This window comes from Glossina fuscipes, unplaced genomic scaffold (genome assembly GCF_014805625.2).
Source record: "Glossina fuscipes isolate IAEA_lab_2018 unplaced genomic scaffold, Yale_Gfus_2 61185, whole genome shotgun sequence".
In the NCBI taxonomy this organism is placed as follows: domain Eukaryota; kingdom Metazoa; phylum Arthropoda; class Insecta; order Diptera; family Glossinidae; genus Glossina; species Glossina fuscipes.
This window is the reverse complement of record NW_024003416.1, coordinates 543,083-568,544: the sequence shown is the minus strand read 5'-3', so window position 1 is coordinate 568,544 and position 25,462 is coordinate 543,083. Positions and strand designations below refer to the sequence as shown.

Here is a 25,462-nt window from a genome sequence, read left to right as displayed (position 1 = left end):
CCTCTCCAACTTCTTTGAAGGAATTTGAATTAGGGAACGCGATGTCGAATGTCAGTTTTTAAAGATGGAATAAGCCGAGAGGTGATGAAAGCTATCTAAAAGGTTAATGTGGAATATATGTGTATAACCTATTCTCGATGTCTGTCGGGTTGTAGTCCTTTTCAAGCCGTCTGAGAAGGCGAGTTTACATCCTTTTTCTTAACGACGCATCAGTCTCCTCCCAGCGCTTGACGAAGTGCTAAAGGGGAGTTTGATAAAAAGCTTAAAAATATGTCTGAATTCTCTCATCGATTGTTCGCTTTTCGCAGAGATCAACATTTTGCATTAATGACTGCGGTCATAAATATATGCTAGGCATACTTATTGGTTTTAAGGGTGCATTGTACAAATGCCGAAAGGTGTCTGCTTTTGGTCGACGGGTTAAAGAGTGAAGAAGTAGACAGGCTAGATATTACGGGACGTCAAGCGTTTTTAAGGGAATGTATCCATTGCACATGGCAATCATGGCCAAAATAGCGGGAACGGCAGAATTTAGTTTAACTCTTTCACTTTCTCCGTGAAACTTCGTTTGTGGAAAGTCATTCAGATTTTTGCAATCGCCTCCATCTGGGTTTCCCACTCCCAGGGCCTGGATCTCTGAAGATGTCCCTATATAAAAATTGGGGGTCTGAAACTAACGCTTGCCTTCGTGACAATCGGTCCGCAGATTGGAAACATGTGTTGTAGGAATGCCATTTATACTCTATATTCAGATATCTAGAAGCCATGGGAATACGACTGACTGCTGATAACATTGATTGTAGCCTAGGCTTCTCCACTTATGGGATAGTAATTGGATCTGCATTGCCATTGAGTTTTTTGCTGCAAATGACGGCATTTATACATATATATTTTGCGGGATATGTCTTATATACGTGCAAGCAAGATAGTATTTTGGACGGGTTATGAGTGGAGAGGTGGAAGAAGAGAATAATGTTTTTTGCCTTAAAAATGGAAACATCAGGTACGCTAGGAAGGACCATTGCTGATAGATTTTTCCAAAGGCAGCAGTGTGTCATACGATATAGAGGCAACTCGAAGACGAATGGCTAAGAAGGCTGAGAAACCTTTGTGGTTCAGGGGAAGGACGTAATTGATAGACAAATCTCTTCCATATCTGTACATAAACACTACATAGCCCACCTTGCGCCAATTCTCGAGAGTATCTGAAGTTTTGATTATGCTTTCATCGTCCACGGGCATTGGAGGCTTTCGCTGCCTGCGATCGAATGTCTTCAAGCAAAATTTGACTAGCGCCCACACATTCGGTTTATACTCTTATTTGGTTTGGATATAGACAGTGTAAATGGTAGGGATATCGACTGTCGTGACCTATTTCATACACTAATTGAAAAAATCTAGACCTTCAACTGCAGTTTTCGAGTCTCTCTCAGTCCAAAGACCACCATTTTGTATTCACCTGACCAGAAAACCAAGGGTTGCCAATTGTTCTAAGTTGTCACCCCCAAAGGAGAGAATTTGCTCGTCACTTCTTCTATGCGCTAAAGGAAAAGACTTTTTTTTTTGTCTCAATTTAATTTATCATTTATCAGGCAACGTTTGTTGTGTATCTCGGTACTGCTTTGGCCGAAAGAGAAGCCACCAGCTGCTTATGTTTACTAATTAAGAAGAGGGTCATCGAAGAACACCGGGACGCGCGAAGAAAAAAGTTTAGAGCCATGTAATACTTCTACACATACGTGAAATATGTTTAAGGTAAGTCCGTCGATTATAACTCTTATCGAACGATTATTCAGGAAATTTCATATAAATTAACCGAAATTATCATCGACACCATATGCAATCGGTTTCGAAACAAGGGCATCACGCAATGCTCTGTGAAATGCCTTGCAATATTCAATGCAACTATCTTATTTTTACCATTGCATCCCAAATATCTTGCCAGGTGTGGAAAGCGTGAAAATACACTTCTTTTAGACTATGGCCGTGATGTCATCAATGATCTCTTCTTTGAGAATGACAACTTTCCGCATTTTTTTAGGTTCAATGTAGTAAACGTATCCAAGCATCATGTAACCAAGTTATTTATAATACGATGAATAAAAACTCGGGCAAATAATTTTGGTAAAACACTCACCTTAATAATGCCCGTATTGTTCTTCACGAAATGTCTGCTTTCACATTTGCCCATTGAAATAAAATCGCTAACCTAACGGGGAGAACTTAATTTTTAAAAAAAGGTTAAAAAAAATTGATATAACATCCCAAGTTTTTCGGCGTATGATTTAAGAATACACGATGGCACGCCATCAGGCCCGCAACTATGCTTTAAGAACTTAATTGTTTGAATATATGATATTCAAAGATAACCAAATTGGAAACCGAAACAATGTTGGTTATCTGGTATGCGGTGTTAACAGCAGAATCGAAAGTAGCAGTAGAAAAATCATGTTGGAAGCAATCGACAAAGCAATTCGAGATTTCGAATTCTTCGTAGGAGTTAAAGCCATTAAAGAGCATTAGTACAGGCAATGTAGAGCTAACAATTTTATAAAACTGTTTTGGACTAATAGGGATCGAAAATTTTATCGTTTGTAGATACCTACAAAAATTTTGGGGGGTGTTGTAATTAAAATTACTCTTTACAGTAGCATACTAGAAGTAGTCATACGCAGACTGACTTCTCATATATTTTTTAAATAGGTTGTTTTTCTTATTCTTGTAGTACTTAAGTACCAGGTGCCCACGTGTATGGAAGGGAGTGTTGCCGACAAAGACGACCGAAGCGATAACTAAATTCCCTATCTTACAAAACGATGATATTAGGGTTTCTATGAAAATAATGATGTTATGGATGATATCGGTGCTGAGGCAGTCTGAACGATACGCAGCAATTTACATCTATTTCAGGAAAGTTTTCAAAACAGAGGTTTAAGAATCTTGAATTAGAATTGGGAAAAACATTGCAATGAAGATCATTTAAACCAAATGTTCCCCTGATTAGCTCTATCAGATACTGTGGTAGGTACCATGTGGCCTAAATTATTGCTGCAACATTACGTGATGAATGGTAATTTAAAATCACCCGACACAATATCCGCAGATCTCCCAGGTTCAATAACGGCTTGAATAAGCGGGGTATATTTCATATTAATGGAAGCATGCGCATCAGAGGAAAATAGTAACACGTTAAAAATGTTTTTATTATATAGTTTTAAAGACAGAGATCTTGTAAAACGTAGACGGACTCTGCGGGGGGCTTGAAGTCTTCTTACGTTATCCGAAAATGCATAAGTAAATAATTTTGTACTTTTACCAATAATGTAAAATAAAATATGTACACGGTTATATATAGACTTTTGCAAAAGGTGCAGGTGTGGTAAGAAGATCTTGAGTACGTTTTACGAAGAGTAAAAAGAGTACACTCAAATGAATGGTAAACGAAAATATTGAATTTGGGGCATCGACTGCTTTCTAGTCGACTGTTAACTACACGAACCTTTTGAGGAAAAAAAATGTTTGAAAGGGTTCAGTTTGTCGGCGTTTGGTTTCCTTTAACACCATTTACTCTAATTCCATTAAAGTAATCTGAAATTTGACAAGATATTTGAACACATAACCAATTTTCTTGTTTCTTTTACACGGTGGTAACTCCATTTTTTTGCTGTATATTTTATGTTCATCAATTTAGTTTACTTTTTTATAATACTCCGGTTTTATTTCTAATTCAAGTCACGTCATCATCAATTCTTATCAGTTTCGTTTACGTCAGCAATATTTAAATCTCTATGTTCTAGAACCATAGCTTGTAATTGCTTTTTTTGCTTGTGTGTCCCATTATGACTTTACCTCTGTCTCTCTCTCTCTCTCTGTTTCTAAGCATCTATTATCGCATATAAATAAAATTATCGAAAATAAAGAAAATTACATTAACCATTTGTTCATTATTTTCTTTCCTTTTGAAGCCTCAAGCCGCTTTATTATTTATACGTGTATATTGTAATCAAATGATCAATTCAATTCTATTTTGTTATTTTGATTTTTGGGGCGAAACGTGGGGTCAACCAGAATCTATCTATTTATGTATAATCATATGGATAAGGTTAAAATAAATTTAAAAAAAAAATTCTTGTTGCGTTCGCACATCTCATCGCTCACTGCCTAATGGATGTGGGTTTGATTGCCAACCTGGCTGGCAAGAAACGGCTTAATTGGGATAAAAATTCTTCGTCTTAATTGCATAATATTTTGATGAGATTCCACCGTAACGTTAGTGCAGGACTATTAAAGAAGAACTTTAATTATTACATTTTGCATATCATTACTGTACACCTTGACATATATACGTATTTATGTTTAAATATATATAAATATTTATTTATTTCAATTTAACTCAACGGAAACTTAACTAAAATAAATTAACAGTCAAAATCCAATTACAATCTTAGAAGTAAATCTTATACTAATTAATATTAAAAACTAGTATGAAGTATATAAGGAAATGTAAAGAAAAAAAAGAAAGAAAGCAAATACACAGCTAGTACAGAGGCACATTCACACCCTGTACAAAACCAAGTTGTAAGTGATCCCCTAAGCCATTAAAGACATGCAAAAGCTTGGCAACCAATAACAGTAAACAACACCTTTACACAATATTACATTAACTAAGCTTAATGAAAATAAAGGGCGATTAGGGACGTTAAAGCTTATCTCACCAAGTAATGTGGACGAATCGATAGTACCCTTAATTAATTTAATTAAGAACGAAACACACAACGATAAATCTGCGTTTCTCAAGTGACGGCAAGGATAATGAAAGCAAGCTATTTTCATAAGAAGGCAGAGAGACAAGCCGGTCCCAACCCAAATTTCTAAGGCCAACAACAAGAATTGCTTTTGAACGGATTCAATTGTATCTAGATAACATTTACAGAAGGGAAACCACACAACAGAAACATACCCTAGAATTAATCTAACTAAGCACATGTATAGCCTTTCTGTAATGTAAGGATCCTTAAGCTCTTTGGACTACCTCTTAATGAAACCTAATGCAGACCTAATTTTACTTAAAGAGAGCTTAATGTGCAAATTAAAACGTAATGTTTGGTCGCATAAAACTCCTAAATCGACGAACGAGTCAGCTTTTTCCAACTTGGGTGAGTCAATGAAATAACTTCTTCCTTGAAAAAAAAAGCTTCTTGCACTTTTTTAGATTTAATTTCATAAAATTTAACGATCACTATGTAACCAAAAAATTTAAGTCAATTTGAAGCTAATACGATTGCGATTCCAAGAAGAAGGAAGCAAACAGTTTAACATCGTCGGCGCACATTAAGACCTGGCTAGATTTAATCACCGAGGGAAGATCATTAATGTATAGATTTAATAAAAGGGGCCCTAAGTGGCTACCTTGAGGGACGCGAGACGTCACGGGAAGTTCATCAGAAGTGATAAAGTTAAACAGAAATCTGAATGATCTGTTATGCAGATAGTAGCCGATCCATTTCACTAAGTACAAAAAGAGGTTCCAACACAAGGGGAAAACACCTGATTTCAAGAACTGACAAAAAGTCTTGGAAATTACACCACATAGCTCGAGAAAACATGATTTAAGTATACATCATGGAATCCCATTAAGTCCAGGCGCACAGCTAACTTTTAGAGACCTCAAACCATCAAAACCGTGCGTTTCCGAAATGATAAAGTTGGGAGTCGAAACCGAGTCAGTTATCGGGTACGGATAACTAACAGTCAAATCGGAAACGACAGTTGAAAAATTTCGTGGGAAGTATTTAGCAAAGAGTTTAGAAGACTCAGAGCCATTGAAAGAAACATGCGAGGAGTATACAGACATTTTTCGTTTGGAAGTGACAAACTTAAAAAAATATTTAGGATTCGCAAGCAGTGACGACTTTACCAACTGAAGCTATCTGCAATAACATTGGTGGCTGAGATAATGAAAGCTATGCCTTGCAACAGAATACACAAAGTAGTTTACATTAGTTAAATTAGTGTAATATTAATATTACCTCAGAATACAATACTGTTATTAAACGATTTAATTATTTTAATAAACAAAAGAAACAGAAATTCGCATATCATCACAAAACATATCAGCGAAAAGATACGCAATAAGTTAGAAACCGACCTAATAGCGCTTTAGAACAATTGATAATACGGCGGGCATCGCGGTTAAAAAACGAAATCGTAGTAGTGCGTCGTTCGGCTTGTGGTCAATTCTAGGGCGAGTGAAAAGGTTGAAAAAGCCGTGTGGTCCTAAAGATTTAATTTACAGATACATACAGTGGACACAATTTTGTTTCGTCTCCGTAACAAAATATCAAGTATCTCCCAATTCAAAGATGCCAGAAACCGTCTTGCTGTCACGGTTTCTCTGTGTCATTCTCTCTAAAGTTACTAACCGCAAAGCCTGACCCTGTCAGCAGCTTTGCTAAGTTATACTAAGGGCAGAAACTATGCGGACAGCTAGCATCGTAGTACCAGCACACCACTAGATTGCGCGCACCTTCAACAAGCAGTTATGTTTGTGAATATGGTCCAACAATTCTTCTAATTCACAGCATTTACAATTTTCTGTTAACAATTTTTCTGAATACTGCAGAAGTTGAAAAATTAAACTCAACGCTACTCAACGGTACCTCATGCCATCTTTGCTACAAGGAAAGGAAATCTTTGTTTTTTATCGTACAGTCACTTACAAGCAAACAATAATGAAATTCGATGAGGCTATTACATATTGAGCATTATTTTAAATAAGAAGTCTATTTTCAACAAGCCCATAGCGAATATTGTTAAACAAATGACATCTGTGTAGCAAGCTTACCAGAGATTGCGAAGACAATGTGGGCACTAATTATGTGTCTTTTAGTTAGTTATCATTGGAAAGATATATCTAGAGCTATTTAATTGAGAGAAGAATTGAGCTATTAAAAGAGAGAAAGACAATGTGGGCACTAATTATGTGTCTTTTAGTTAGTTATCATTGGAAAGATATATCTAGAGCTATTTAATTGAGAGTTATGTATGGCTTTCGTCATTCGAAATTACTTTCGAAAACAATAATGACAAAATATGAGCCAAAAGTCACGTTTGTTTGTCTACAATGATACAATCAGTAACGAAAGGATATAAACATAAATAAAAATAAAACGATATTTCAAGCAAGAAAAGAAAGAAAGTACATGTATTCATTTTCATTTTTGTAATAGTTATACCCATATAATTAATAATAAAACCAATTATTCTTTGTCAATAGATATTAGCATTATTTCAATCATCGTTTGTTGTATGAAAATGGAGAAGAAAAACATGAAAAGCACGACAGGAAGTTCACACTAGTTTTGCCTAAAATATATTCAAAAGCTTCTTTTCACGCGCGAAACTTTTACAAAAATCTATATTTTGTTTTATGTTCTTGACATACGTATAAAGTCATTTACTTATACATTATTTGCAACCATTCCGACGTATATGTATATATATTCCTCAACATTATTTGATTATTTAATAACATTTTACTTACATTTTTTTTTCATTTTCTTTAGTAAAATGCGTTAGGTCTGTTGGCGATAATACCAACGTATTCAGTAGTATGATGAGTTTTTATTTGTTGCTTCCTAACGCTTTATCAGTACAGCGACGGTATATGGTGATGTATGGAAAGATTAATGATACACAGTTGATCAGAAGCTTTAATAAATTCAGGATATTAATTAGACAATTGACAACACACAAAAAACAAAAATAAATAAACAAATAAACAAATTTACCTACCTTTCTCAAATTTAAGACTTTTTGTGATGGTCAACCTATTTGTAAGTAAGCAAGTGCGTTTAGAATTTATTTTATATTCAATTTACAGCTGTTATAACATATTGTACGTAAATATCGGGTTGGTTTATTGTATTGTTTCAAAATTAGCTGCATGCGATAAACCGGTCTGGCTGGTCGCATTGCTGTGGCTATTGATTTCTAATTTGAATCAAATATCCGCACTACAAAAGAAATTATTATTTTACTCGCTTGCATCATCTAGCTTAAAATTTATAATCACAACAAAAAAATGAACAAATCGTGATATGTAGTTATCTTAACTCATACCTATCCTTTTCTTTAGGTATTTTCCAGCAATCCAAGTATCGAATAGGTCAAGGAATTTATAATTGACACGATTTGCATTTCAATTCATACACGTTATATTAGTCCTTTCATCAACAATACATAATAAGATTATTCCTCCAGCTATAAGATCCACGCACCAAATGTGTTTTTTTTTTTTTTTTTAAGTTACAATTTCCAAATTCAATATGATATATTTTATATTTTAAGTCTTCACTGTCAAAAAAATAACCAGCAATATGCCTTAAATAACGCAAAACTCTTTTTTTTTCTTTTTCTTTTATTCCCATAAAAAGAAACTTTCCTTTTTCGGACAGCCCTTTCGAAAACTCCATAAAACCTCTTTTCCTTTTTTTTGTCCCTTTTCCACCGTCCTACTTTTACAATTCTCTCCCTTCCTCCTCCGACATTTGGAAAAAAAAAATATCCTTCTCTTCTTCTTTTTTCTATTATGGTACACTCTTTTCTCTTATTAATGCAACTCTAAACAACCAACAATTACTCAGAACAAGCAGTACTAATGCAAAGCGTGGGCCATTTTGCCTATGCCTGATTTAACAGCTTTGCGCGAGCGTTTCTTGCACCTTTTGTACATACGTATAACAAAAAAGCGCGAAAATAAAACCCAGCTACATAACCAGTGCCTATGTCAACTAGTTTTTCTGATGCATGAAATGTGCAACATGAAAAAATTCAAAGAGGAAACATTTTGATACTGCGGTCTGACTATATATGTCGTTAAGCAGACTTAATTTTCAAGTTTCGATCTTCGTTGCCATACGAGAGGGTTTAATTTAATTTACTTAATCCGCCTGAGTAGCCGAAGGCAAGGAATCTCGACTAGCAAGTCAATGGTCGTGGGTTCGAATCTCAAGTGCGGTAGAGTTTCTAATAATAAAAGCCGATAGCCTTAGATGCTAGTGCTTTTAAGAGTTTAGTCTTAGAATTTATTTCTCTGGCGAAATTAATAATAATAATAATAATTTACTTAATGCTTGGCGTTCCCTTATCTCCCTCATACGATGAAGCACTCGCTTATTTGGTGATGTTAGTGACATGAGGAGTTCTAGCCACCGCTAGGGAAATTGCTTGTTTTCGCACCTTGCCTTTGATGTCATTAGCTAACAGATAATATTCTTAGTTCGAGATGTACAATGTCCGGCCTTCTACGAAACCAATGTCCAAAGGTTCGATCGAATCAGCAGCCGCGAAAGTCGGTTGGTTATTGGAAGAAACCGATTGTAACTGAGCTTTTCGCAATTTTTGGCGACTGCGCCTTGGTTAAATCAGTATAGACTTTTTTAGTGTACCATACTTCAGAAGGAGTTTGAATTGTCTCTCATTTTGGACTCCTATGTTTTCCGCTCGGGTAAGGGTATATTAGTTAATAGAAAGTAGCTGTAAGTTATCTTTAAGTAGACGACGGAAACGACGGGTCTTGAGGCATCTCTCATTTGTTACCTACGGTTTTTACGGACATTTCCATACTCCGTTAGTAAGTTCTCTTTCGACGCAATATTCATACCTAGTCGTCCATCAACAAAACCACAAGCACCTATTGTACCAAAATAAATCCGATTATTGAACCAGTAACCTTTCATTAGCAAACGAAAAAGTAATGTGCGAAATGGCTTACACAATACATAGCAAACGGATTTGTCCAAATGTCATTAATAGTCATTTAGTAAAAGCGAAATTAATCCGTACCTTGGGTTTTAATTATGTAACTTATAGCAAAACAACTCTTTTTTTTGTTATTGTAAAAACAAAACGTCAGCCTCTGCTCTTTCTCACTTCAGCGAAATAAATTAGTAAACTACCCCAACCAGTTAGAGCCCCACCCCAATTCCAATTTTTTTTGTGAGAGGTATCTGAAAAAATCGGCAAGCGATCGTCACAATATATAAACAATATTATTAAATTATATACGCATGTTCGTTTGTTGACCGCATGTTGCGAGTTAATTTTTATATACTTTACTGCCAATCAAATGCAACCTAAAGTTCGATTTTAACGAAATTCTATCGTATCGAGCTAGTGCTTAGTTAACCACATTACGTTTATCCGAAGATTAAAAAGATTATAAAAATACATACAATTTAAGCTAAACTAACAAGCTAAAGTGCAGAGGCCGTTCATACAAATGTTTGAACTTTAAATAAAATTTTTGATAATTGCATTAAATAGATAAAATGTTTGCGTTTTTGCATTATTTAAGGTTTTGATTCTTTATTTTTTCTATTTACTTTTCCAAATTATATAATAAGTGTGTAATTGTAAACATTGCTGTTTAAATAGAGTTGAAAGAACTGAAGTGAATTATTTTTGAAACATAAATATAAATAATGTTTTTTCGTGGGTATGCATATATTGTGCCACAAGTTACTTCTTTTTTGGATTTGTGACAGTGTTTCGAATTTGTTGTTATCATTAAGCTTAAATTGTTGAAGAGTTTTTATATATCTATCTGCTACAATTCGTCATACTTATTGTTTTACATGATGAGATCTTTAACCTTATATTAGATTATGTTTCCATCCATATTATTTATTAAACAAACACAGGATATTTTATGCATATATGTAAGTCATTTTTGGGAACTTTATATATAACAATAGGTCCTAGAATGTAAACAAACACAGGATATTTTATGCATATATGTAAGTCATTTTTGGGAACTTTATATATAATAATAGGTCCTAGAATGTATCTTCCAAATGAAAATGAAATGAAAATTCCGGTCGCGAACCACTACTGCGGGCTTTCCTTGACATACAGCTTACATATAATCTGTATATGTTTAAATTTAGATGTGTATGTTTTAAGTACAAATCTTTACAATGGAAGTGAAATAAATTTTGCATGAAAACGGTATAGATAATAAAGATACTTTCTGCCTTTACCATAAGTGTAAATAATATTTTAAATTTTGAAAAGTGGATCAACAATTCTAATTAATTTTGTAATTGTTATTCGCTATTTTTTATTATGAATCAATTTATTTTTGCATATTCTGCAAACCCAAAAGTAATGAAAAAATTTACTCCACCTTTCTTAATGTGCATATATTTTACTGCCTTAGGTTTCTTATGTCTTTAAATAAACGCTTTTTATGTACGCACAGGCTCTAGAGGCTCTAAACTATAATTGAATATCCTGATCCAAGTCTCTGATGAATTGCAATTGCAACTAAGAATTCATTTAGACGTACTAAATTGTCGGCGATCATCCCGAGAGTGTACAAAAAATGTTAAAGATGTCAAAAGTATAAAAAAAATCTAAGAACAAATGAGTTTCGTGTTTACCTTCAGACTGTTTGGCATAGTTCGTGGTAAGGAAATAGCAAGAGAAATGTGGAACAGTACAGAAAAAATGATTGATGATGGGATTATACATCATCTACTAATTTTTAAATATCTAGTCCCCTGTAAAAAATTGATAATGACCCTGAAAAACGTCGATGGCGAGATAACGTTTAATAACGTTAATGAGCGTTAAAAAAAACAATTGTTGAAGCAACTGAATGCCTTCGCCGTAACTTATAAGTTTAATAATTTGGAGATATATATGCTTGCAAGCAAAATAAGTAACATGTCATAAGCGTCTCGGCCAAATCTGCGCAATTACATTGGAACGACCAGCTAAATAGTGAATTTTGAATGACAGTGTTAGTGCTAAGAATAAATAAGTTTCGTGACTTATTTGCTGCAACGGAGCAAACTCAAGATCTGCTTACTTTGGATTTCTCGTTAAATATACTCTACTGTTTGCAATCCAGTTACTTTTAACTCATAGGATGATCCCAAGCGTTTTTTGCATTCAATGATGACTCTCTCTCTCTCTGTCTGTCTCTCTCCCGCCTCTTTTTCTATCTCTCTCCCTTTCTCTATCCATCCCTCACTCACTATTACGGTAAGAGGCAGAAATTTTACGGAATTTCTGAAACAAAGCAATATTTGCTATTAATAAAACTTCTAAATTATAAAAAAGAAAAAGTATTCAGGTGAACCTAATTCAATGAAGAAAGATCATGTATGGGAGACAGTTTTGGAGCAGTAATTTTTTATAAAGATTTGATATGAACCAATATTGGAACGTGCTCACCAACAGACCAGTAGAGTACAATAAGCTATTCTGCCAACTGGACGTAAATGTATAAAAAACTTAAAAGAAAATATTATGGCTTTACCATGAGGGCCCACAGCGGACTTCGTTACCTATTGCAAATCAACAAAAATGTTGCATCGTCTAAAGCAAACAAGATTGTTTGTCATGTAGTGGATTAGATCGACTATTGTACAATTAAAATTAAATTTATCCAAACATTTCGAAATGTTCAATAAATCACATCCTAAGAATAAAATTACATTTAGACAAAAGTATCAGCATTTGCCACAAAGATTAAGACAAAAAAATGCTGAATAGATTTGCAATCATAGAATGTAGCCTGTAAAAAATATCTACGCTTATAAAAAAAGTTAGGGAGTCTAATGGGGTTTCTGGCGAGTTCTTAGGAATTTTTTTTAAGGCTATATGCGTTACCGAATCAGTCGTCTTATGTTGAAATCCACCAAGTCATTCTGTCAAAGACTGGAAGACTGGAAAACTAAGAAACAACAAGCTCTTACTACTTCATAATCAGAAGCAGAATATATTGACATCACCGTTGCGGATAGAAAAGTCATTTGGTCACGCGGTATAATAAAGGACTTACAAGTAATCAAAATCACTGCATCAGTCAATATATTTGAAGTTAATAGGGAACTCATCGGTACTGCAACTAATCTCAAATGCAAAACAGTTAAACCTATTGGTATTAAGCATCATTTTGTTAGCAATTGCAAAAGCATATTTCAAATCCCACTCAATCGAAATTGAAAAGATATTTTATAATAAAGCTGCAAAGACTATATGGTTTATTACATCACGTGCTCGTATATATTATATAGTTAGGACGGAGCGCCGTGAATCATTTTATCTCCAAATACTACAAAAAAAAAATTGACTTTCTCATTCGACAAGTTTCGTTCTTAGCACATATACGTACTCATATCCTATATATTTTTGTTCCTTATTACATACACTGTGTACTAAAAAAATATTCTGTAATTTTTTACAAGTACATTCTAGATTGTTGCCGTTCTGGTTTATTTAAATTCACAAGCAGTGAGGGGTATAACTTAAATATGGTGATTTTTCTTGCTGAATCAAACTTTCCCTTTCGTAAAGTAGCTGCTTCTAGGACATATTTAAGTAATTATTTAGGGCGATTAATGAACAAGTAAGGCATTGTGAACAGGTTAACATCACATATTTCACTTAAATATCCGTCTTTTGTTACAGTTTTTTAGTATCTCCTTTTTGGGGTTTGTACGATAATGAAAGTTGGGAACTTGGCGAATGATATTTCTGTGTTTGACGATAGTGGTCATGGTGGTGATGCAGATGGTGGTAAGTAGCGGGCATTTCGCATTTGTAGTAGGCTCCAGGGTACGCGTGGGTGAATGATGATGATAATGACGAAGATAGCACCAACGTTGCTGTTGAATTGCAATGGTGATTTGTAGTAGTGTCATCAACAACACCTTTTACATTTTTTCTAGGAGTATTGTTGCTGCAAGCCGTCGCGCATGAAGCCAATGAATGTGTGAGAGTGCGTGAGGAATTTGATGTGATACTAGTAGTGTTAATTTTCATCATGCACTTGTTAAACGGATTTGAGTTATGTGTGTTTTTGGAGATGAAAGCGGGAGATATATGATTAATATGGCCTAAAATATATAAAATAATGTGAAGTTAACTTTTATAAAGAAATTGGTTGATCAAGTTTGATTGAACAAAATTGGCGCAAACAATTTTTGAATTCAGTTTGTATTAATAATTCTTAAAATAGTGTTAACCTATTGTTGTTGTAATCTTGAAATCAAAATATGTGCACAAAATACTGTAAATATAAATCAAAGTAGACTAAAGATATCAATCTTTAAACGCAGAAGTTAAAGTGGGTTTAAAACATGACTAACAAACAAATAATGTCCATAAAAATAAGAAATATTTTGGTCGTGCAACGATAGCAAATGTCTTCGTAAGAGTGTTTTTTATTTGTTTGCTGGTCTTGCCTTTTAATAGCTAGATACTAGTCATTATTATTTGTTGATGGTGGAAGAAGGTTCGAATTCGTCGTATACTCACTACCATAATTATTTGTAGAAATTACGCTGTTTAAGTTGATAGACCGAGACGTGTCAGACAATTCAGCGGCTATGGATCGATGACCAACAATACTACCGACGGACGCTGTGTTCAACTCCCAGAGCGGTTCTGAAGCAATAGATAAAATAGAGGATGAATTGAATACAACTGCATTCTTCGCAGCACCTGCAGCGGTAGCCACAAAGCATCCACTACTTTTGCTAATGTCTTTTGAAGTAACAGCATTATTCAATAGATTATTTTCTTCGCCTCCACATAAGCCTGTTTTGAGTACAGAAAAAATCACAAGTGCTCGTAATTGAATTATAAAATTATTAGCTTCCCACAGCAAAACTTCATTGTCGACGACTTGCCTGATTGTGCTGCTGCTGAAGCCGGCTTTTCATCACAGACAATGTTACTGCCATTGCTGCTTTGACTGCATATAATACTATTTGTACCGTTAGGTGGCTTGGGCAATCGGCGGCGAAGCCAAGGATGTTTCAATGCTTCGCTTGGTGTTAAGCGTTTTTCGGGATCCCATTCTAAGCAACCGCGTATAAAATTTAAAAATAGTGCGTCTTTACAACCGTCGATCGCTTTAGATAGACTTTTCGAGCAAGGTGGACCTCGCTGCTTGCCACGTCTCGATTGTCCCCCAATTAATACTACCATGCCATCAGCCATGGTTCGAACGGTACAGTAACGTGGATAACCTTCGGGATTGAAAAATACTTTGGTACGTTTTGCAGTGGCTAGCACGCTTTTATTAGGCATGCCTAAAACTTCTATAATACACGCCAATTGATCGGCTTCATTTTCGCCAGGAAATAACGCGTGTCCCGACAGCAATTCGGCCAAAATACAACCCAACGACCACATGTCAATCGCGCGGCCGTACTTTGCACCCAGTATTACCTCTGGTGCTCTATAGAAGCGTGACTGTATGTACGTGTAAATACGTTGACTCTCGTAACACGATGAGCCAAAATCGATAACCTGTTATTGGTTAATTAGAAATATGGTCGCTCATTCATATAAGCAATTTATAATACAAGTACCTTAATTCCTGAACGACCCTGTTGTTTTAGCAAAACGTTTTCTGGTTTCATGTCACAATGTATGATCTCATTTTTATACAAAGCATCCAAGCATTGGAGCAAAGAGTGGGCAAATTTTCGTACCAACTGCAAACTAAATCCTTTAAAACCATTTTTTTTTATTAATTCGTAAAGATTAATGTTAAGCAATTCAAATGTTATGCACATGTGATTCCGAAATGTGAAGTAGTCGTACATATGTATAATATTCATGGTGTTGTATTTATCTTGACGTCGTAAATGATGCAATATGCGTATCTCCTCTTGTGCTTGCCGATGAAAACGCTTCTCATTTCGTACCATCTTTAAGGCAACATGTTCGTGCGTTTTGTGATCATAGGCTTTCACTACTTGTCCGAAGCTTCCTTTGCCGATTATTTTTAGCATTTCATAACGATAGGCAACGTGGTCATGTGGTATATGTATATAGGCACCCTGGTCGTTGTCATAGTCAGAGTTATTGGGCCCAAAAATGCCGGGACGTTTCTTTGCATTAGCACCTATAAAATAAATCTGTGGATAAGAAAGAATTTCAGTGCGCTCATATGGCGTCAATTTATGCATGTACAATATCATGACTTGTTGCGGCGAAACAACTAATGGTTTCGGTTTCTCTGGCATGGAACATTTCTGTTGACCAGACATAATAATTTGCTCATGAAATGAATACACTTCTGTGGGACGTGTTGAAAATGATAACAGAGTTGCATTATCAAGGCTATCTGCATTGGTTATAACTATATTTCCCGTCGTGGTGGATGTTGTCACCGCTTCGGTAGTATCTGATGGTTTCGAAGTAACCATAGCTGACGTGTAACTTGGATCTGCTTTTGCTGTGGTTATAGTTTTCACCCCCTGTTTCTCATGGGATTGAAGACCGGTTGAAAAAGTCGAGTACGTCTGCACTATTGGCTGTACATTTGTTTGCAATGACATATCTTTTGTGACGGTTGGGACTGATGGTTGATGGTGAGAGACTGAAACCGAATATAATGCTTGTTAATATTAGAATGTTTTTAAATATTTTTTAAAATTAAAAAGTTTGAAAAAAACTTTAAAGTTTGACGGGCCATTTCTTCTCTACACTAAAGTAATGCGTAACGAAAAATAATTGCATCATCGGACACTTGTGTTAGATTAAAGACCGTATACGAATTCTTTTGTAAGTGTCATAATTTCAATATACGTACAGATTGATCAAAGTCCAAATATACCATCGAATTAATTGCTTATTCTTGAATCGAACCCTGTTTATAATTTTTTTTTTAAGTAAAAAAACGTTTGCTCGCCGTATGTCAAATTTGGAATAATTAGTTGAGTAGTTGAAAATGCGGAACGCACTGTACGCTAAAAAAGGTAGCTTGCACAAAAAAACACTCAAAACTATACTGGATAATCGAGAAATGGCCATTGACGAGATATTTGCGAGATATTTGTTTTTACTATTTTGTACGAAAATTTGGTTAAGATAAAGCTGTTTTGCAAATGTAGAGCGAACTTAGACGTGGTGGAATCAAGTACTGCTCTGTGCTGTCGCAAGTGGATGGCTGGTATTGCGTGAATTGAATCTCGAATTGTTGCTCCATCTACACCGTCCTCGCGACCAGGTTTCCAGCAAATATCATCATTGTGAAAATCTCCAAAAGTTTCGGAAAAAGACTTGGATCATATGATGAGGTCATTGCGAAAGTTGAAGCTTATTTTGAGAATTGTTTTTATTACTTAATCCCGGAATTATAGTTCCTTTATTGCCATGGAAACAAGGTACAGCTATGCTCACACATGATTTTTCAATACCCATCTACTAATTTGTTTATAATGTGAAAGATCCTTAAATGCCGGATATTTGGTGTATAACGCCATAACGTACTTATATTTACATATAAGTATGTGTACGATATACTTATTTGAACGATATCTGAGTCCAAGAAAAAGCAAAAAAATTTTGACATTGAATGACATTTGACAATATGTTTTAATTTTTTTTGTAGTTGTGATAATGAGGTAACAACTTAAGATGTTAATGTTTATTTTTATTGTTGTTTTACTTGCTCCATTAATCAACCGAATGAATCAATTCTTCTTAATGAAGAACGCTTTATATGTGTATTCTCAGAAAGTAGGTGGTGTATATGGTGTAGCATTATCGATTTATCGTCATCTACCCATTCAATAATCATTTATGCTTAGTTCATTCCTTATTATATTTCCACTTAATGTAAACGTAGCTATATCCTAATTAAGATCTCTCCACATACTGCAGGTCAAGCTATGACCTAATTAATATAATGCAATCTAGCTTTATTGTAACTTTAGTAATAACCTAGTTTAATCCCACTATTTAGCTTAAATTAGCATAATAAGTTATTATATAAATTACTAACGACAGTTCAGTAAAATCATTAATTATATAATAATAGTAAGATAGTGAGATAGTAAGTCAGAAGTAAAAACATTCGTAATAAAGAATTATTAAAACGAATTTAATTGTGTTTTCACTACAGTGGTATGCTAACGGGTTACATTAAGGTTAACAGAATTTTTCGGGTATATCTATGAGCCCATTCTGTTTACATAGCTAGAAATAGCCATAGGGGTTTCAGAAACAAAAGGACATAAGAAAACAGTTGCATAGTAAAAATTTTGAAAGGAAATAAATTATCGATCGAAAGCTTTGAATGAAGAACAAAAACAAAAAAATTGTTTGGTCTGTGGTATAGCTCACGATACCTGACTGATCGGTACTTTCGGATCGAACTTTGAAGGACCACGTACATTCTTTAGAAAAACAAAGTGTGTTCTTAAGTTTCTTGTATCGTTATCGTAACGTATGTAGGACAGTGACCCATAATTTTTATTATAGCTCGTTTAGCCAAAGAAATGAAACCTAATACAGTCTTACGGCGCTTTATTGAAAACTCTATTATACTTGAGAATGGAGTTGTGAATCGAGATCCTTTGCCGACTTGGCCACGGATAATTCTGAAAATTCGAACACTAAAAAGAAACTGAAATGATATTAATAGTTTTACACTAATAACAAAATATACACTTATTAACTATTAACTAAAAGTTCAACGAATAACTATGACGCATAGAGGGAGTTTTTGTGTTTCTAAATAAGCCACATCCTGTTTACTTATTGAACGGCGTAAGGCAAGCTTAGTCCAATGCCCATTGTTTTCTTTTTAAACTTTCTCTATATTGCTGCTAATGTCTTGTTATTAGTGTTATGAGTAGAAAGTTCGATCTATTTTTAATATTGTAACATTCTTTACTCACAATAGCAATATTCTTGCAAGAAACGTCGATTTAACTAAATGGCATCTCCGGTTAAATGAATCCCGAAAAGGGTTTACGGTTGAAAATTTTGTTTTCAGAGACAACAAAACCAGGTGTCTTATGAAGGCCTTTTCGCAGAATTTCACGATTATGTGACAGGTTATGCTGGCCAATGGTATTGGTAGCAATTGGAAGATCATGAAGACTAGCCCACCTTTAATTATTTTAAATCAAAAAATGAACTATTGGTACAATTCCGAGTGGACTAAAACTATGAGCGTGAAATCATGGAGAGGAAACAGTATCCGACTGACTCATTCAAAGAATATTATGCGGAAATACACGATTTAACTTTCCGTCTATACAAAAAGATGCCTGAGTCAGAACTGATAAAAATAGTAAAATCCATTATCAATCCGAGCCTTGCCAACCTAATTTTTGTAATCAAGATGGATAAAACTCTTTATTAAAAACCGGAATGTAAACGCACAGAGAAATTCATAATAATTTTTTAATAAACACATATTAGAAGCAGCCCAAGAGAATCGTTGCGAATGTATAATTCATGATGTTATGTCTTACATGTGGCAAAAACGAAAGCTATTATCCATTTCAATCAGGAAACGGCAGAAAGGCGGAGAATACCAGGAGCTTTCACCAATCAGTGTCAAACCCGGAAAAATGGGAAAAAAAGCTACTAAGGAACACATCTTTGCTAGAAAAACTACAGTTAGAAACGGTCATAACAGCCTGCACGATAAAACTACACAGACTACCGAAAAATTGAACAGTTTACAAGAAAATCATATACTAAAAGCAATTCAGAAAGACGCGTCCAGGAATATGAGATAAGGTGTAGGCAAACATTTAATGAAGACAAATTCACAGAGGAAGAAGCAATCCAGAAGATAGAGATTCATAGAGAAAAAAGAAAACGATTTAAGTAGTTTAATGAAAATATAGTTTCAACACTTAAGATGGCGAAAATTTTTGACGAAGGAATTACAGGATTACTTGATATGGGAGCTACTGCCATTTGCTGCGGGTATGAAGCGAGTATCCTTTTATGAGGGAGAAAACACAAAATCTTCAAATTACAAGACCAACAAGTATGTGGCAAATGATGATGTAACAAGCATCATTATTCTACCAGTACAATGGGGAGAGGTAACTAGAAATACGGATTTTCTTAATGCCCCAGAACTGCAAAAAAGTATATACTTCGATATAGATTAGAATCGATGCTGAATGTTTAAAGAATCTTGATCTAGATACAAAAATGTGAAAATCCCAAATTTCACTTACGGTAGAGCAAACAAATATATTAGAAGTAGCTAAAAAACAATTTCCTTCCTTTGAAACACCGCATTTGGAGAAAACGTACTTACAAGAACACATTATTTTTGTTGAGAACATGCCAATTAAGCAAAGAGATTATCTCATTTCACCTGCAAAACTTAGGGTTTGCAGAGTTAGATTTTAAGCTAGAATTAGGAGTAATCAAGGAAAGTAACCGTAGCTGAGGTTTGGCTATTGCACTAGTAAAAAAAGGTTTCAAAAATTGTCTACTTTGAATGCGCGAAAAATTAACGAGCGCACATTATAAGACACAAATCCACTTCCACACATTGATAGTCTCTTAACTCGTTTTCAAAATACCCCTCTATACGAACTATAGATTTAAAAGACGCTTTTTGGCAAATCCGACTGGAAAAAACTCGGGAGAAAAAACAGCTTTTACGGTACTAGGCAGACCTGTATACCAATTTACAGTTATGCCTTTTGATTTATGTAATGCTGCATGGGTCGGTTGATGGACAAAGTAATTCCAGGAAATCTTCGAGAGAATTAATTTCGTGTGTCTGGATGATCTGTTGATCTGTTTAGCTACTTTTGAAATCCATATTCAACTCCTGAGCGATGTGGCAATCTGACAATTGTTCTTAAGAAAAGTCGATTCTGTTTTCGAAAGTTGAAATATTTTGGCTTCTTAGTAGGGAAAGGTCATTCAAGACCTGATCTAGAAAAAGTTGCCGCAGTGACTGGTTGTCCAATTTCGAAAATCCCCAATCAACTGAGACTGATCAGCTGGTATCGATGCTTTATCCGAAATTACACTATGATAGCAGCGCCTTTACATGACTGGCTTACAAAAGAACAGATAAAGAAGTTTACAATGTCAGACCAACCACTTTTGACTTTTGATTAATTAAAGAAATGCCTTACAACGGCACCAACATTATCTACACCAGATTTTCATAAACACTTCTACATACAGATTCCTGTACGCGGTATACTATTTTGAAGGTTTAACCCCACAGGGACCCATGGCGCACGAGATATCTTGACAAGCGATAACAGACGCACTCAAGGAGTATGATAATCTCCATTGAAAGCCACCCTACTACCCTGAAGCACCAAAATAGAGAAAGGGTGCCATTGCCATTGTCTCGCTTATTGGTAAGCCAAGACACCTCTTAGGTAGTTCCCCACGTAACTTTGGGATAACAACAGCCACCACGATATTGCTTGAAGAGCCCTACCCAGCAGCATTCATCCCGATAGTCAGATGGATAGTGCATCTTCTTACCAAAAGGAACCTGCTTTTCTGCAACCTGGCCCCCGTAGACATCCATTAACTTCATGTGTTCTCGTTCTAATTGCGTGCTTACGTCATGTTTCATAACTTTGGCAGAGCCTTTCTTGCCTTTGAACATGGCACATCGAAACATCGAAAAGGATTATTGAATATCGCGCCTTCGCGTATGTATGTGGAAGAAATTGCAAATATCAGCCTATTAGAGATCGATCTACATTCAACTTCATTTGCATCGGAAGATTATGAGCAATTGAAGCAAACTATTGTTAAAAATAAAGATATTTTACCAGATTTATGCGCATCAGTAGATTATGTATATAAGTATACCATATTTCGAATTGGGGATATAATACATAACGACGACGTTTGGAAATTTTGGATACCCCCAGAATCGATATTCGTGCGAAATAAGTGATTGGGGAATTTTTATTTAATAGAAAAAATAATAAGCAAGGACTTTAATAAGTCAAATTATTCTTTAGTTGAGTTCTGTACAAAATACATCCAAACACTAATACTTTGCATCGTTGTTATATTTTTCAACAACTCTCGACCTCCATCCTCTTCACCGTCGTCTACAATCACTTTTTAACGGTTGGGTTTTATTAAACAAAACTGATAAAATATCATGCCTGGTATGTTATGGTGAATGCGGCTTTGCGTTCATTTCGAACAGAGAACGTGAACCTTTCATTGTCATATCCTCAGAGAAAACAACGGAAAAAAATAGCGTTAAGAATAAGGAAGAAGAAGGATCCTTAAGGAATGAGATGTAATTGCATACCCCAAGAAATAGCGCAGCTATCGAGCTAAGTTACAATGTATTATACATTTGTCTATCGTAAATGGATATGCACACCTAATGGATAGATGCGCAGTTTTAATCGGACAGACACGCTTACACAACAAAAAAAGTGGGCTCGCAAAGAACTTATGTGTTTTCTGTTTGCATATAATTTGCTTCTTTTTTTTTTGTTTTTTGTTATGTCATGGGCTAGTTCGATCCAAAATAAGCACCTACGGAATGCCACCACAACCGGTCTATCTTCAAGCTCTTAGAGCTAATACCTATGCTTTTCCCACGACGTCCATAAACAATATCATAGCTGAAAATGATCTTCAAGCTTTAGAAAATAGACGTTATGAATCAAAATCCCCAAGTTTCTTAAATCAAACAATTCTATTTTCGACAAGGATGTGAAAAAAGAAGAAAAAAAAGATCATCCTCTGCAATTGACAACTATTTACACTTGACAAAGAAATTAAGCTCCTCTAAACATTTACCGAAATTATGATCTTAAGCCTCCAGGTTGACAAACTACTCTTGTGACATTTCGCTCTCTGTGTACAAAAAAGAAGGCATTTCAAGTTACGCCTTGAGGAGTCTCATTGAAGAAAAGCCCCAAAAACTAAAAAATGACGGTAGGCATTTCTTATATACAGCTTTAAAACATGCTTAACCGCGCACGTGATGAAACTACCTTTACTTCCATAACTAAATCCCTCAAGCTGTAAGCCTTGCTTATAAAAACTTAAATCTATTGCTGTCGCCTATATTTTACCCGTGTTAAAACCTCTTTGAAACACTTGGACTTCCAACTGGAGTTCCACCAACAAATTAAGGAGCACTATCACAACATGCGGTAACAAGATTAAACTGCGTCGCTCATCCAGCCTTTTTCGTTTATTCGGCAATGAATAAGTTGATCGAGCGGCGAAATCTGCTGCTTTTGCTCCTCTAGTTAAGGACACTATCGTGGAAAAATTGGACCTTCAAAGATACATTTAAGGTAAAGTTGATGAGAAAATAATGAAAGCAAATCTGCAATACCACCGTCAGCACAGCTCCTCCGTTAATGCTCACTTAATTCTTTCACTACATCCAACTAATACGGACAAAGTCAAGCTTAAAACATTTGCGAAAATTCGTTTTGGCCATCGAACTGCAGCACACCAATGGATCCTTAAAAATCTGTTTGTCCAATCTGCAACTGTGGACAAACTCGTACAACAAAGCACCTTCCATGCGACTGCTTTAACTTTTCCTTATTAGAAGAAGTATTCGGAGCACCTAATCCTACGGGCATCCTGAAAACAGTTACAAAACGTAATATCAATCCAATAAATTATTTTATTAAAACTAATGGGTTCAGTATAGAATTTTCTTTTTTAAGGTAGCGCCGAAAGCCTATATTGCTAGTGTTTCAAGTTCACTATAAAAAAAATAATCGTACAAAAATTTAAGTAGGAAGCAAAAATGATTTTTCTAACTTTAATACGTAATTATATGCTTTTATTAATAATTGTCTTCGCTTGAATCATGTCATCCACTAATTCACTACGTGAAATACGTACATCTGTTTGAGATAATGCTCATCTTCCGTTGGAGCTGCGAATATACATTTATAGGTTGATGTCACACAGAAACTGTTTTCGTATAGTTTACTCGGAAGCTCGGGAACATGTTTTATTAAACATCTTTATCTTTAAGTGCGGTAGTCTATCGTTTGTTCCTTCTTTCAACACAGAGGACCACTTGTTGCAAACAATTTTTATACTTATCGGAATTCCCTTATCTGCCACGTATGCCAATAACGCTTGATATTCCGGTTGCATGATTTTCTGGCATTTGCATTTCAGCCGAAACTTTTTGCACTCTCGCAGTAAATTTTATACTGCTAAATTTAAAACGTTATGTTCGTTTTTAGATCTAGATCTACAGATATCTGCAATATTTTCATTCTTTTTCGACTCCCTTCTAAACTCTACAGACTTTTTCTAGATTAATATTTACTATCATTTTCAAATCTCTTCTTCACGTTATCAAAGAGAATAGAAGTAAAGTACATACCTCGCTTTATCATCGATACATACTAATATGTAATACTTCAGAAGCTACCAAAAAGCACTCTTTTTTTGCAAGATTTGACTTTATCTATCAACATCAATGTCATGCAGTGCAAATCTTTTCCAACATTTCTATTAAAGCATTCTATTTAATTATTCCCCTTTCCTTGTATCAAAGTGCCGGATGCATTTTATATCAAAATGCCAGAACCCTAAATCGATTGTGTGATTACAAAGTCTTTGGATCTGAGATTTAAGTGTTCTAAAGTCACGTATCAACTGAATTTTGCGCCCAAATATACACATATGTATATATTTAGAAATGATAGGGCATGTAAATCAAAAGCGTTTATTGCTCTTAAAAACTCTATTCCATTTTCCCTGGTGTCGTTCCCTATCCTTATTGATTTAATTTCGATTACATCGTAAAATTAATAATATACCGATAGACGTAGTTTGTCGCCATAGTCCTCCCTCCCATCTGCATCTTATTCGGATAGCTGTTAGTCGTTTGACCTCGAGTGAAAATTTATTTGTTTAAGATGCTACGACATTAAACAAGGTAATCTTAAAAGTCGAGGTTTCGCATATAGAGAATTGACCCCGTGGTAGAGAAGCTTTATTTGCATATACCCCAGATGAAAAATTGAAGAATATTGTACATCAAAATGCACAAATTTCATGTCATAATTCTATTAAACAAAGGTTTTTTACTAAATAAAATTAAAAACAAAAAAATTATTTATTTTCCTTCTTTTTGTTTTAAATTCTCTGAAGCGAAGTTCAACGGATCTACCAATCACTTGTAATTCTCTTTTTTTACTCTCTGTGTCTGCGCCTATAATCCCTAAAAAAACTTAAAGAGATTGCTCTATTTGGTTCAACAAGCACTTACATATGGCAAGAAATAAAGAGTAGGTTGTTCAAGAAGTCTAACTCGATGAGTCACTTATTGATTACTTGACATGTTAAGATACGGCGTGAATTTAATGATTTAAAAATTATGTACATAATTATTGCATGAAATACCAATTATTTGATGACATAAAAAATTTTTAAAAAATTTGTTAATTCAAAGCATAAAGTAAACTTCTTCATGAACTTAGGTATCTGAATTTTCTAACCCGTCTAAAGAATTTGTTTGCAAATATCATCGAAATATGGTATTCTGTTTATCATTAAGTCTTGGACAATCATCCGAACCAAATTTATTAGTTCGACAATTTTCGAAATTTGTTGGTTTTCAGTCTCATATAATTGCATTAATGCATAGTCATTGTTTGACATGAATGTATATGCACAT

General features: G+C 34.8%; 1 protein-coding gene across 9 annotated transcripts in view; it reads right to left on the bottom strand.

The window, feature by feature from the left end:
- LOC119643536 (putative dual specificity tyrosine-phosphorylation-regulated kinase 3 homolog) overlaps window positions 1–25,462 on the bottom strand; it is a 39,891-nt gene that overhangs the window by 3,117 nt on the left and 11,312 nt on the right. The window contains exons 2-8 of one of the 9 annotated variants that reach the window (XR_005248321.1): window positions 23,144–23,400; window positions 22,875–23,083; window positions 15,393–16,408; window positions 14,706–15,330; window positions 14,332–14,613; window positions 7,795–8,015; window positions 7,544–7,710 (exon numbers count right to left, since the gene is read on the bottom strand). Coding sequence is in view for 7 of the 9 variants with exons in the window: in XM_038042914.1 (XP_037898842.1) it covers window positions 13,477–13,910; window positions 14,332–14,613; window positions 14,706–15,330; window positions 15,393–16,367 (2,316 nt within the window). In the remaining 2 variants the exon portion in view is untranslated. Of the gene's footprint in view, window positions 1–5,275; window positions 8,016–11,968; window positions 12,079–12,241; window positions 13,911–14,331; window positions 14,614–14,705; window positions 15,331–15,392; window positions 16,409–22,874; window positions 23,084–23,143; window positions 23,401–25,462 lie in introns of those variants that run through there. The other 8 variants (XR_005248320.1, XM_038042919.1, XM_038042920.1 and 5 more) reach the window with 8 other exon arrangements.